We start from the raw sequence: 15,075 nt of genomic DNA, 5'->3' as shown, positions 1-15,075 counted from the left end.
AACTTGGATCATTATGTGTTAGTGACAATTTTTATCTTAACGCTATTGTTAATATATTCATATGTATTTAATTATAGCAAACTATATACTATACTTATGCTTCTTATAAATAAATAAATAAGCGGATTCAAGAAAATCCGCCTAGGTACTCACTTATTCCTGCGCACATGAGTCATGCAGTAGGTAGTTATTTAAATATAGGCCATCAACCCTATCCGCAAGCATTGTCAGGATGCTGTTGGAGCTGGCCTGTACTCTGCGCACCAGGGATGTGGCTCGCTTGCGCATCGTGGTGTAAAAGCAGTCTACCCGTGCTTCTGCGAACATCCCTGACGCGCTACAGAATCTAGACAACCCCATCAGCACCCTGTACGCGTTGTTATATTGAACGCGCAGAGCATTGTACCGTTTAAACGTATAGTCTGCCCACAGGTTGCTTGTGTAAAAACTAGTACAGTAGGCTCTGAATAAAGTGACTTTAACTTCTTTAGAGCATTGAGCAAACCTGTATGCTGTGTGTGTACTGTGGACCACTTTCCACCGATCGAACAGACATTTTATTAATGTGCCTGAACTTATAAACAAAACAATAAAAAACAAAGTTTAACGAAATCAATTGCCCAGTCAAAACCTATGTTTACCTGTGTTTATTTTCCTATAAAAATGTTCATATAACAAAGGAAAATGACAGCATGTATCGCATGCGATTTGTGATACATTTATCACAAATCGCATGCGATTTGTTGGAAGATATGTAGAGGCTTTAACTGTACACCGATTTTGATAGAACAAAGTGTAGTGTCAATTGTCATTTTAAACTAAATATTTTCATAAAAGTGAGCCGTTTATGATTACATTTTTGCACATTATCAGCACATGCTATGCGAAATTATCTTGGTCAGACTTTCCGACTAGTTTGTACTGCATTGTTTTTACCTTTGAAAGTAGAAATCTATTTCGGACCCAAGTTCCATAATTAAAAAGTCATGTTTGACATTGACACTAGTGACAGTGAGGACAGTGACAGTTTAATAAATATTTGTGTATTTTCTATGTTCACTTTATTTCGGAAACCATGGAAGAGTATGAGAATATATACAAAAACGTATGTCGTGTGTGTTTAAAACAAAGTAATGAACAGAACATGGTTTCCTTATTAGATTTTACCAGCGTTGACGGCTTAAGTTGCTTTGGCAAAGCTATTCTAGCCTTCACAAGTGTTATCATCCAATCGAACAATGTTTTTCCTACTTTGATGTGCAATGACTGTTTATTTTGCCTAAAAAAAGCTATTTCTTTTAAACTAAAGTGCGAAACAAGTGATAAACAGCTTAAAAAGTTGGCAAATCAGTGTTTTTCTGAGACGGAAATCAAAACGAAAGTTGTCGAATATGTAATGTTTAAAAGTTATTTTACTAACGAAGATCTGCGAGGATGTTCAAGTTCTAACATGAAATGTGAAGTAAAACCCAAGGTATTCATGCAAAACATCGCTGGAATAGATAATTTGGATGTAGAAATACCTGTGTCTCGAGAAAGTTTCAGTGATAATTTTCCAGATAATTCAGATGAATATACTCCTAATCTATCTCATTCCGATGAAAAACCTACCCAATCACAAGACGAGGCCGACGTCATTCTGGATCGTATTGAAAAACTAATAGGCTCATCTACAGATATATCATCAATAGAATTTAAGAAATGTTTTAAAAAGCAAACCTTCAAGCGGCATAAAAAACTCGCTCGAAGACATCAAATGCAACTTCAAAGCATAGACTCATTTAATTGTAATGTTTGCCATAGAGTCTTGGCTAACAAGCATTCATATGATAATCACATGCAGAGACACAATGGGTGTAGATTTGTCTGTGAACATTGTGGCAAGGGATTTCCAGTGCTTACTGAGCTACAAGTACATCAAGTGGCTGTCCATGGTACTGGACCATACCTACAGTGTCGGCAGTGCCCATACAAAGCTCCACGAAAATTTAGTCTAACTGAGCATGAAAGGATACACACTGGTGAGCGTCCATACACTTGTGAGAAGTGTGGCTTAACATTCCGAAGAAGATTTGTATGGAAGAAGCATCTCATCTACCATAATGAGAAAACTATTCAATGTAGTTTATGTCCCCGTAAATTTTATCTACGGAGTGAAATGTTAGCACATTGTAATAATGTTCACGAGAGGATGTATGTGTACTTGTGTAATAAATGTGGAGCAACCTATGCTAAGGCTGCTACTGTCAGGCGGCATTTAACAGAAAGACATGGAGTGCCAAGAGACTTGCAAGGCAAGGTAATTAGGATTAATAAAGGGAAGGGGGACTTCCCAGAATAAATTATGCTGCACTTACCAAATCAGATATGTGCAGGTTTTAATCAAATGATTGAATACCTTATGTGTCTTGTTACTAGGTAACTATTTGTCAATCAAAAACTTATTGGAAAGTGCAACAATGGTAACAAAATAATAGTATTTTAAACAAAATACTAAAGCTGGTTTATTTTTTTGACTCCTTGCCACCAACAAGGCTGTTTGAGTTCATTCAATAGGAAGATACTTATACAATAGTATCAATCTTATTTCTTCCGTACTATTCTATTGTATTTGTTTAGCTTAATTATGTTATATAGTTTTTCACTCACTGTAGCTACTACTATGATATGAATTTACTTTTAATGTATAATACTGCTACCCGAAGTAGCTATAAGCAGATCAGATGATCAACGTGAGCTGAGCATGCTCCTACTGTCTTAACAATAAATTTATGCTCAGGACATTTTCAACCTTGCCCACGTAGTAACTGCTGCTGACAGAATTAGATAAAACAATGTTATTTTTTAGCTCTAGTTCACTATCATGCCATAATCAGATCAAAATTACCTGCAGATTTTTTTTGAGCATTTGTTGCTTGCAAATGATTTAGACAAAATGCAAGTAAATTTTTGGAAGGTTAGCACATTAATTTGGTTAAAAATGTACTATTTTATAATAAAATTAAAATATGGTAAAAATATATTTTATTTTCCCACTTTTTGCATCGGGGGTTCAAAATGTGCCCAAAGAAGATGAGTTCAACCTTTTTGATACCTACTTCCACCGATATTAGTATTTTATACAATCGTGATATAATAGAGAGCTTTCCAGTCGAGCACCGTGTTTAGGCAAGGAAGCTTGCTGATTTGACTAAATAAGGCTTTTTCTACGAGTCATCTAAAAAAAGACTTTTTACTATAAAACCAAAATAATTAATGAAATTGGTAAGTATCTCAGTAGACAAAACTGTAGTACAAAATAGGTAAACGCGCGACTCCGCGCGACCCCGCGCCCCGCGGCCCGCACCCGTTTACTCTTTTTTATGGGAGCGCGGCGGGACGTGATTGGTCTTTTTAGGATTCCGTAGCCAAATGGAAAAAAACGGAACCCTTATAGATTCGTCATGTCCGTCTGTCTGTCCGATTATGTCACAGCCACTTTTTTCCGAAGCTATAAGAGCTATACTGTTCAAACTTGGTAAGTAGATGTATTTTATGAACCGCATTAAGATTTTTACACAAAAAAAAAAAAAAACCATAAATTTTGGGGGTTCCCCATACTTAGAACTGAAACTCAAAAAATCTTTTTTCATCCAACCCATACGTGTGGGGTATCTATGGATAGGTCTTCAAAAATGATATTGAGGTTTAGGTTATATTAGAATATAATTTTTTTCTAAACTGAATAGTTTGCGCGAGAGACACTTCCAAAGTGGTAAAATGTGTCCCCCCCCCCCGTAACTTCTAAAATAACAGAATGAAAAATCAAAAAAAAAATGCAAACTTCCACCGAAAATTGGTTTGAACGAGATCTAGTAACTATTTTTTTTTAATTCGTCATAAAATTAAAAAAAATTTTTTTTTCATCAAATCCAAACGTGTGGGGTATCTATGGATAGGTCTTCAAAAATGATATTTAGGTTTCTAATATAATTTTTGTCTAAACTGAATAGTTTGAGCGAGAGACACTTCCAAAGTAAAAAAATGTGTGTCCCCCCCCGTAACTTCTAAAATAACAGAATGAAAAATCAAAAAAAAAAATATATACATTGCCATGCAAACTTCCACCGAAAATTGGTTTGAACGAGATCTAGTAACTATTTTTTTTTAATTCGTCATAAAATTAAAAAAAATTTTTTTTTTTCATCAAATCCAAACGTGTGGGGTATCTATGGATAGGTCTTCAAAAATGATATTTAGGTTTCTAATATAATTTTTGTCTAAACTGAATAGTTTGAGCGAGAGACACTTCCAAAGTAAAAAAATGTGTGTCCCCCCCTGTAACTTCTAAAATAACAGAATAAAAAATCTAAAAAAAATATATGATATACATTACCATGCAAACTTCCACGGAAAATTGGTTTGAACGAGATCTAGTAAGTAGTTTTTTTAATACGTCATAAATGGTACGGAACCCTTCATAGGCGAGTCCGACTCGCACTTGGCCGCTTTTTTTTTATAGATGACTACAGCGAAATTAATCTTTTAGTTGAGTTTGGTATACGAAATCTTAATTCAACCATTACAGTCGACGAGTAGAAATTAGTACATTACGATACAAGTGCGAAAAATAGGAAATTCGAAACGAGTGGCGATAAATTAAAACACGACCGAAGGGAGTGTTTTAAATCGACACGAGTTGCGAATTACCTATTCGCACATGTATCGTACAACGTTTTACAGTACATATGGCCCTTTAAATGTTCGACACAGTAACGTAATGCTACTTCTCGCACTAGTGCTATAAAGTAGCCCCATATGTACTGTAAAATATTTTTCACGTCAGCAGCTCGAACAAGGGTATTTTGCTGCTCAAATACAGTGAGCAAAACCGCATTTTGCTCACCGAGTGAGACAAAATAACATTCAAGTGACCTTTAGATTCAAATGTCATTTCAACGTGCGGGGCCTAATACAAGTTCGAAATATTTGGATTCTATTGTTTTTATCCCTTTCACGTCATTAGCAAAAAGAAAGAGACAAAAAAAGTGCATACGTAATTCAACGGTATATTGACGGTTTATAATAGACCCCCGAAATAAGTCAGACCGCGTCGTTCCAAAACACCCTACGAGTCTTCATTCGTAATAATTAATTAATGAAATAAAAGTTTAAAATTTAATAAAAACACCATATTTTACGTATTTTACAATGAACTTATACAAATTTACGCAATTGTTACGCAGTAAATAATTCTACTTAACTACTTTTAACGAACTTTACTATAGTTGACAAATAGTAGTATCCGCAATTCGGACCGGATCTTACAAAGTTTTTTTTTTACAAAAAAAAGTTGTCGATTGAACTGTCAATTGATGTTCGTTAATTCATTATTTTTGTATTATTTTATTGAAATTTCTTTCGTTTTGTTTTATTGCGGTAATTAAAGTTAATTATTAGAATACCTTCAGAAAATATGAGTGAAATAGTGATCCGTCCGTCTGGATTACATTTTTTCAGGTTGTATTTTTTGATGGCTGACTGACGTGAAAATTTTTGTGTACTACACGAGATCAAAGTTATTTACATCTCGTGCGCTTTTGAGTCCCTTACTACGCTCAAGATTCTAAATTAGATTCACTCGCTACGCTCGTGAATCTATTATAGAATCTTTCGCTTGCACGGGACTCAACACAAGCACTCGAAGAAATATCAAACTTTGCTCTCTTGTTGTACAAATAACTATTTCATAGCCTCGTGTAGCCTTGTTTTTCTCATATAACCTTGTTTTTAAATGATATTATTTGATTAATTTTTCTTCTTACATGTTGACATTTTTAGTTTTTTTTTTCTAGTATTTTTAATTTTTTACTGACAACTTTTTTAAATTACTATTCATGTTTTATTTTTATTTTTGGGATATCTATTTGAGCGGGCGATTTATTTGAATTAGTTTTAATATTTATTTTTATGATGTTTATTTTTGAAATATTTTTTGTATGCATGTGCCTGGATTTAAGATTTTTCAAACACAATGTAATATTGTTATTGAATAAAAAATGATGATGATGATGATATAATTAATGCTGTGGCCCTAGTGAAAACCGGGCAAGTGCGAGTCGGACTCGCCCACCGAGGGTTCCGTACTTTTTGGTATTTGTTGTTATAGCGGCAACAGAAATACCTCATCTGTGAAAATTTCAACTGTCTAGCTATCACGGTTCATGAGATACAGCCTGGTGAGAGACGGACGGACGGACAGCGGAGTCTTAGTAATAGGGTCCCGTTTTACCCTTTGGGTACGGAACCCTAAAAAGGGTACAAGTCTCGCGCAGCTTAGGTGTAAAAGTGTTACGTGGAACTTACATCCTTTTACACCTGCGCTGTCCGAGACTTGTATCCAGTGTTGGGCATTCAAGAATAAAATCATTATTTATATAAGGATTCGTAAGAATAAAATCATCTTAATGTTATCTATCCGGCCGCGAGATACTGTCGCGACAACCATATGCTACGCCTACTGCTCGTAAAGGCTCTCTTGATTGTTAAAAACTGATGAGAAAGTTGCATTTTATCCACAAGAGTGGCAAAGTAATTTGATGCAAATTGTGAGTTGTTTCCTTATGTTAGCTGGTAGAATTGACTTTTAAATCATGATTTTGAATAAGAAATAATTTAATAACGTTCATTTGGATTTGATTTGGTTTATTCTTATTTTTTCCTCGCGTGGTGCGGTGGAAAATTTTGTGTTGGCAAAATTTGTTTAATCCTGCCTTGATACCTTCGCAAAGCTCAATATTCCACTTTTCGAAATAAATTTGGCTCAATTTTGGAATCTTTCGCTTGCTTTGGTATCAATATTAGCACGAGCTGTTAATCAACAATTTTGCCCCCTTGTAAAATAAATAGGTAACTATTGACGTGTGCCATTATTATCCACGACTCAGGGAAGAAACATTTTATAGAAAATAGCAGAATCGTACTCTTTAATAAAAAACGGAAAGTTACAGATCGATGAAAAGCAATTTCACGAAGCGGCAGTTGTGGCCGAAAATAACTTGTGTCATGTTCAATCTGTACATCAGTCGGACTCTCGGTACTATTTTACACACTAGTGGCGCGTTAAAGTACCTAATTTAAGTTGTGAAATCATTTGTTGAAGATATTAAGGTCGAATATAATGAAAAAGGTCTGTCTTGTCTTCAATATTTTATGTAAATACTTAATTTATTTATAAAATATAACATTTTTAATATAATATATCTAAACCAACTTATTAAAACGCATAAAATACAAAAAAAATATAACTAAAGGAAAGAAACATATCTAAATACATATATTTACAAATATAAAATGGGGGCTAGCTCGTCGCCCGATGGTAGGGTGCCCAGAAGGCTGGTGGCATTACCGCGCTGTATGGCGATGCCAATTCGCTGGGTAAGGAAAGAGCCAGCCCTCTGGTCACCGTTGATACTACTATCAATGAGACTCTTCGCCAGCTCTCTAAATATACAGTGGGCTCCGGTTCCCCAGGGCCCGTGGGTCTCCACCCCAAACGGCTCAAACATGCAACCAGAATCAATGGATGCATATTTGCTCGGCTGCTTCGGCGGCCGTTCCAGCCTTGATCGAGATCCCTGGAAAGTGGGACGGCGCAAGGGTATCCACACATGTGGCGTCCCAAACTAAAGGCCGTCCCAGCTTCCAAGGAACCAGAGTCATGCCGTCCGGCCGCTTGCCGTCGTCCCTGTCTAAGCCTGTGGGCTCTAGGACGTCTGGTGCCCCGGCACTGGTAAAGGCCCGGCGCAGAATGTCATTGATACTGGCATGGCGTGGGATGCGGCCTGCGCTCCTGCTGCAGGAATATTATCATTTGGGTATTTGTTATGTTTATTTATATTGATGTTGCAGGAAATATGAGTACACTTGCTACATATGTACAGATGTGCAGTCACGTCTGAAAAAATCGACCTGATCGAAGTGCCAAAAACATGTATACACGACTTTATGGCCCATATAATAATATCGGCACTTTGTCTGTATCGATATTTTCAGACGTGACCGTACACATAACAAAAAAGCTATTAGAAAGTCAAACGGATGATTTTGAGTCCCGCATAAACCTGCTACATATAAATATTTAAACGTGCTAACATGGTTTCAATATTACGATAATACGCTAACAAACCTAAAATTCTGCGTACAAGCGTATGCGGCTGCAAATAGTTTTCAAGATCTGTGTAAATGCGGCACAGGCTTGCAGTGCAGCATGTGGCGGAGCGGCCGTTCGGAGAACTCGATTCCCGCCCTATTGCTTATCTACAGTACAGATAGTGCAATCACGTACAACGTCCAAATTAGCAAAATATATCCTAACACAATATATTTGTTATCATATAAATAAGAATGTGCGTTAAAGGTGCCACTTTCGGCCTTCACTATTTGATACTGATTATAAAGCTTATTAAGAAAAGGACAGCCAGAACAGTTCCTGCTTGCCTGCAAATATTTTTGAGGTGCCTCTACGGATACATTCGTAGTAGGGCATGCAATATCGGACCATTTTCAATCCCGATATTGAAATCCGATATTGAGTTCCAATACCGGGATCACGGGATTAATACCGGGATTAAGAAATATTTAAAAAAAAGTCCTTTGCGTGGTAAATCAGTCTTTATTAAAGATAAACTGGACATAAAAATCAACAATATTAACATTAAAATACAAATGTAAATAAAAATAAACGCTAAATCAACAACAATAAAAATAAAGAAAAATTCAAAGAAATCAACATCATAATATTAGTCATAATTTGTTTTTAAAGGCGGCAGTTATTATTAAGAATAAAATTGTCATTAAAAATACGCTAAATAACAGTAAATAATTAGAATCTAATATACAAATGCAAAAAAATCAACATCGTAAAACAGTATCGTAATCGTAAGTAGTTATTAATTTTAAATGACGATTAGAAAATCATATAAATTAAAATCTCAAGGCAACAAAAGAATACAACCAACAATTTTAAACACTGAATCACAGATCAACATCGTAATTAAAACAAGGGATAAAAATGATACCTATAAAGTAAAAATAAATTATCTCCTTAATGCTAAATGTAGTTATTTATTTATTATCAGTCAATCGTTCTTCTTGGAAATGGGTCCTTAAAAATGACAGCGTGTCGAGCATTTTGTCGGATAAAGAACTTCTTATTTTGGTACAGAAATACCCGGCGGATGAAAAAATCCTCTCGCTTTCAACGCTAGTCGGCAAAAGCGTAGAAAGGTATTGATATGCTTCCGTCAAATACACGCCTCGTTCTCCGTTGTTATCGTACATAGCTTTTTCGGTCATGACGAATCCTCGGAGGTCAAGATAAGGATCAGGCTCTGTCTTTGTTTTAACTGATTTACATTTTTCGAGTTCATTATTTAATTGCTCCTGTATGGTAAGCTGTCTCGGGCTACTTGTGCCTGGTGTTGGTTCCAATTCCAAGTTGGCGCAAGGTTCTTCTACAGGCATAACATTGAACGTTGTCTGTTTATATTTTAGTCTTCTTAATACAGAGACAATTGCTTCGCAAATGTCTTCGCCTGTCGGTTTGCGAAATGTGTCATCTTCTGGCGTTTCATAAAAGCCTTCAACATCATGGAGATAATGAAGCACACCAGCCACTAACAAACGCCTTTCTTGGATGCGTTTTCGCATGTTTGTTGCCAGCTTGGAACTCACAAATGTGTTTTTTTCATCAAGCTTGGTTAGCATGAAGTTTAATGCTGTATCGGCGGTATACAGCGTTGCATCACGGCGGCAAATTGCTAAAACTGTGATCTTCACAATGTCCAAACTTTCATGAATCTCAATCAAACATTGAATTTCCTCTTCTGTGAAATTTATATGCGAATTTATGTCGATCAATACTTTTAACACCGAGTTTCTTATTTTTAAAAACGAACCAATCATGTCTGCCATGCTCGACCAACGTGTTCGGCAATCTAGCTGAAGCTCAATGTTATGATGGAAATAGTGTATTTTTGTTTACAAATCGGCTACACATACGTAGTTTCGGTGATCGTGGCTATTTAGCAACTAAGGCATGCAGTTATGTCCTAATACTATCTATGCAAAAACAATAGATAACGATATGGTCCAATCCCAGTCCTTCATGGCGGCAAACCGTTTACCTGCGGCGCGGCTCGATTATCTGACGGAAAACCCCGAGTGTTCCCGGCTTTGTGCTATGCACCACCATGTGTTATTTTAAATTTAAATACTTTTTCAAACCAGGCCATCTAAAGTGTTTAATAATAACAAATATAGAGATAGAGGTAATAATTGCCGTGTATTATTTCTTTAGAAATCTACTTAGAAAAATGAATTTCGAAATCCCGATATTTCGATATTGGTCCTTTGAAATACCGGTATTGTAATATCGTAAAACTGGCCCGTGATCCCGGGATTTCGTGATCACGGGATCACGGATTGCATGCCCTAATTCGTAGTATCCGTATCATTCTGCCTTGTTCGTCCCGCCACCATGGCCACCATGGGAATTGGGTCTAGGCGAGGATTTGCTTACGTTGTTATTTTGCCGCTGATTCGTACAGTGGTCATCAGATATATCAGAGGGGCCCATGTGCTCAAAAATATCTGAACTTGCACTTTAAAGCCTCGATAATTGAGTCTTTATTGATCAGATTATCGTGAACACTTTGGCCGCTGATGGCGACTGGATAAAACGTTTTGCTTCCGGCTTCCTAATACGAACAGCTAAGTAGTGGATTTCACTTTCTTAAAACCTATTCCCAGGTTACCAACATTTTGAAATCTGAAAGCAAATATACCAACACCATTTAGGTAATCTATTTTCTACCTAATCGACACAGGTGGGATTGTGGTTAAATGGCATTTTCCAATAATACAAAATTGCCTATTTCGTATGTCCGCGATAACAAGATTTAATTAATGTACATATTCAGTACACGCATCAATGCAGATGGAAAATCTTAACGACAACGTCCAATCCTCTCTGATCTTATAGGGGACGTCCCAGGCGAGCATCAAAGTGGCAGTTACCCCTTCGCCTGTCAAACGTTACGACCCGGCGCAGGTACCCCTAGGGACAGCAGACGCCCCGGCAGCCACCAGTTGCTAGCCTGGGATTCAATCTAAGCAGTTAACTTAGATTTTATTGGACGATTGTATGGTGACTTAGAAGTTTTGTAAGTGGACTAATGTAACTTTGCTTTTCGTGAAATAATTTTGCTCCATGAATAGGTAATTGATTATCGTCCAGGGGCCTATTCCTTAGATGGTATATATAGAAAATTACAACTGTCCCATAGTTTACCTAAAGAAAATAACAATGATAATAATAGCGCAATAAGGGAGATATGGCCAACATTGTTAACGGTTGGTTAGTCAAATTCAGAACTGACATATTAGAATTGCGAGAAAATAAAAACATTAAGTATAGAAGGTATGTTACAGAAAATTCAGAGCCTAGTGTATGTTTTTTCTTCGTACATACTCAACCTTTTTTTATGAGGGCCACAAAGACGGTTTTGCCTATCTACGTATACCAGGATCACCTGGCAGGCCACCTAAAGCAGCCCGGCGGGCCGCAGTATGGCTGCTATAACGCCTATATAACACAAACAAAACAACCTCAATATTTAAAACAGCACACAGTTATGAATTATATGGTACTTGTAATACTTAATTAAATCATTTCATGGGATATTTATTCAAACATGATAGAAAATCAAATTACTTATTTCAATCACAAACTAAAAGTACCTTCATAATCGTATTTGTACAAATTAATGCTATTATATTATAATTAGATATATACGTAATAGGTATGTCAAAGGAAACATGTCGGATACAGTATTTCCCAATTACCTAGCCTACTTAGGAACCTAGCGTTTTTTGTAAAGAATAATTGGCCGTCACTTGTTATTCTTATTACATTTATAATATCAAGTTAAGAAGAAAGGGGACGACCGCCCTGAAACCGCCTTTCCATACAAACGTAGTCCCCATTTCCATCTCTAGACATTATTGAAAATATTTTTATACAATTTAATGTGTTTTTCAACACACTTGCTCAAAACGACGTTTTTATTCCACTGATTTTTGGCTTATAATATTAAACACGAACACGCGTGCTTTTTCCAGTATATTATACCACTCGTGCTTTTTCATTATATTATCCGAGTGAGTTAAGAAGGTAACTGATTGCTATTTGTACACAGCATGCAGTCACAGTCCATGAATGAAAAATTGTACGCCTTACGACACAACATAGTGATACGAGGATATGGGACCTGTACTGATGTATACATAAATACCTATGTTGTACAAATAAATGCTTTTGACTTTAGACTAATAATATGTATGGAAACGGAGCCTTCTTAAATTGGTCGAGTAGATTTTACAACGTGGACTGGTGCGAGTCAGCGCTCCGCCCGGCCGCCGGCAGCGGGGCGAGGGGCGGCAGGCAGTATGACGGATGCAACACTGCATACTAACAGATTTAACAATTAAAATATGAAAGTTTCTTATTTCCTCGCAAGTGTGTTGAAAAACGTCGTATGAAACGCGTGTGCTATGGTCAGTACACACATCGGCTTTCTTATTGCGCGCTCGCTTGCAGCTCGCGCGGACAATATCACCTCGTGTATAATGACCAACTTAGCACACTTGTATCATAATGTACTATTAATCATAGCTATGCCCGACCGTTTGATCTACTTAGATTTTTTTAATATTATAAGAGTTATGAACGTTTAAAGCGGTGGTGGCCGAGTGGATATGACGTCCGACTTTCGATCCGGAGGTCGCAGGTTCAAGTTCAAATCCTGGCTCGTACCAATGAGTTTTTCGGAACTTATGTACGAAATATCATTTGATATTTACTCGTACCACTAGCTTTTCGGTGAAGGAAAACATCGTGTGGAAACCTGCATACATCTGCGAAGAAATTCAAAGGTGTATGTGAAGTCCCCAATCCGCATTGGGCTAGCGTGGGGACTATAGCCCGAGCCCTCTCGCACATGAGAGGAGGCCTGTGCCCAGCAATGGGACGTATATAGGCTGAATTATTATTATTATTTGTAACATTTAATTTTTTTTATGAAACCTGTTTTTCGCTCCTAACTTTAAACTAAACTATGACTAAAACACATAAAAATCTGTAAAAATATTTTCCATAATGTCAATATCCAGGGAGGAAAATGAGAACTATGTTTGTATGGAGAATCGATCCTCTTTCCTCTTAATATTTATTCATATCCGGCATGAAATTTTTACTTCCAAAGTATCAGACATTCTTCGCAACACAATAAGGTGATAAATTATTACCAGCATCCTCCATTCTCTAGCAATTACTATGAAAAATACAAGCAGCAGTTAAGAAGGGTTTTATAAGGCGGGGGACCCGAAATTAATATGTCGACGAGAAAAATGGCAGACTGGAGGAAATTTCACGAGATTGCTAGTTGAAATAATGTCTAGTGAGTTCGGAGTTGTTTATTAATTTGGTACCAAGTTTTGAGAGATGATTTAGCTGTCTTCTTCCTTAATTTTTCTTGCTTATTTTTAGGGTTCCGTAGCCAAATGGCAAAAAACGGAACCCTTATAGATTCGTTATGTCCGTCTGTCTGTCCGATTATGTCACCGCCACTTTTTTCCGAAACTATAAGAGCTATACTGTTCAAACTTGGTAAGTAGATGTATTCTATGAACCGCATTAGGATTTTTACACAAAAATAGAAAAAAAAAAACAATAAATTTTGGGGGTTCCCCATACTTAGAACTGAAACTCAAAAAATCTTTTTTCATCAAACCCATACGTGTGGGGTATCTATGGATAGGTCTTTAAAAATGATATTGAGGTTTCTAATATCATTTTTTTCTAAACTGAATAGTTTGCGCGAGAGACACTTCCAAAGTGGTAAAATGTGTGTCCCGCCCCCCCCCCCCCCCGTAACTTCTAAAATAACAGAATGAAAAATCTAAAAAAAAATATATGATATACATTGCCATGCAAACTACCACCGGAAATTGGTTTGAACGAGATCTAGTAAGTAGTTTTTTTTTAATACGTCATAAAATTAAAAAAAAAAATTTCATCAAACCCATACGTGTGGGATATCTATGGATGGGTCTTCAAAAATGATATTTAGGTTTCTAATATCATTTTTTTCTAAACTGAATAGTTTGCGCGAGAGACGCTTCCAAAGTGAAAAAAATTGTGTCCCCCCCCCCTGTAACTTCTAAAATAACAGAATGAAAAATCTAAAAAAAATATATGATATACATTACCATGCAAACTTCCACCGAAAATTGTTATGAACGAGATCTGGTAAGTAGTTTTTTTAATACGTCATAAAATTAAAAAAAAAAAAAAATTTTTCATGAAACTCATACGTGTGGGATATCCATGAATAGGTCTTCAAAAATGATATTTAGGTTCCTAATATCATTTTTTTCTAAACTGAATAGGTAGTTTGCGCGAGAGACACTTCCAAAGTGAAAAAATGTATGTCCCCCCCCCTGTAACTTCTAAAATAACAGAAAGAAAAATCTAAAAAAAATATATGATATTACATTACCATGCAAACTTCCACCGAAAAGTGGCTTGAACGAGATCTAGTAAGTAGTTTTTTTTAATACGTCATAAATGTACGGAACCCTTCATGGGTGAGTCCGACTCGCAATTGGCCGCTTTTTTTATTACAAATGCTCGACGAATCATCAGAAAAATACAAATTGACAAAAATTACGAAATAAATCTAATGAACATTTCGTTTAGTTTAGAATCAGATAAAGTCAGACAAAAAAGACTAGAAAATTATTGAGGGAGCCACTGAGCGTAATCAGGCAACATTATGTAAGTATTAGGTGTGCGTTCACATTCTGACACACAAGCGCATCTTATAAACGTTAGCTCTTTGGCACCATGTGAATGCTACAATATTTCATTGATTAAACATATTTATTAAGAAATCTTCTGTTGCTGGATTTTGGTATATTCGCTTGCTCGGGTATGAATATTAGCACGAGGAGTTAACAACTCTACGCCCTTGT

General features: G+C 36.3%; 1 protein-coding gene across 1 annotated transcript; it reads left to right on the top strand.

Annotated features, from left to right (window-relative positions):
* Positions 1 to 1,002: 1,002 nt before the first annotated feature.
* LOC133533838 (zinc finger protein 658B-like) lies at positions 1,003 to 2,491 on the top strand. Its single transcript, XM_061872896.1, has one exon. It carries the CDS (start codon positions 1,076 to 1,078, stop codon positions 2,339 to 2,341), a length of 1,266 nt encoding a protein of 421 aa, XP_061728880.1. The 5' UTR covers positions 1,003 to 1,075; the 3' UTR covers positions 2,342 to 2,491.
* Positions 2,492 to 15,075: the final 12,584 nt, after the last annotated feature.

Source organism: Cydia pomonella, unplaced genomic scaffold, assembly GCF_033807575.1.
Source record: "Cydia pomonella isolate Wapato2018A unplaced genomic scaffold, ilCydPomo1 PGA_scaffold_207, whole genome shotgun sequence".
Lineage (NCBI taxonomy): Eukaryota > Metazoa > Arthropoda > Insecta > Lepidoptera > Tortricidae > Cydia > Cydia pomonella.
This window is presented reverse-complemented; position numbering and strand designations above follow the sequence as displayed.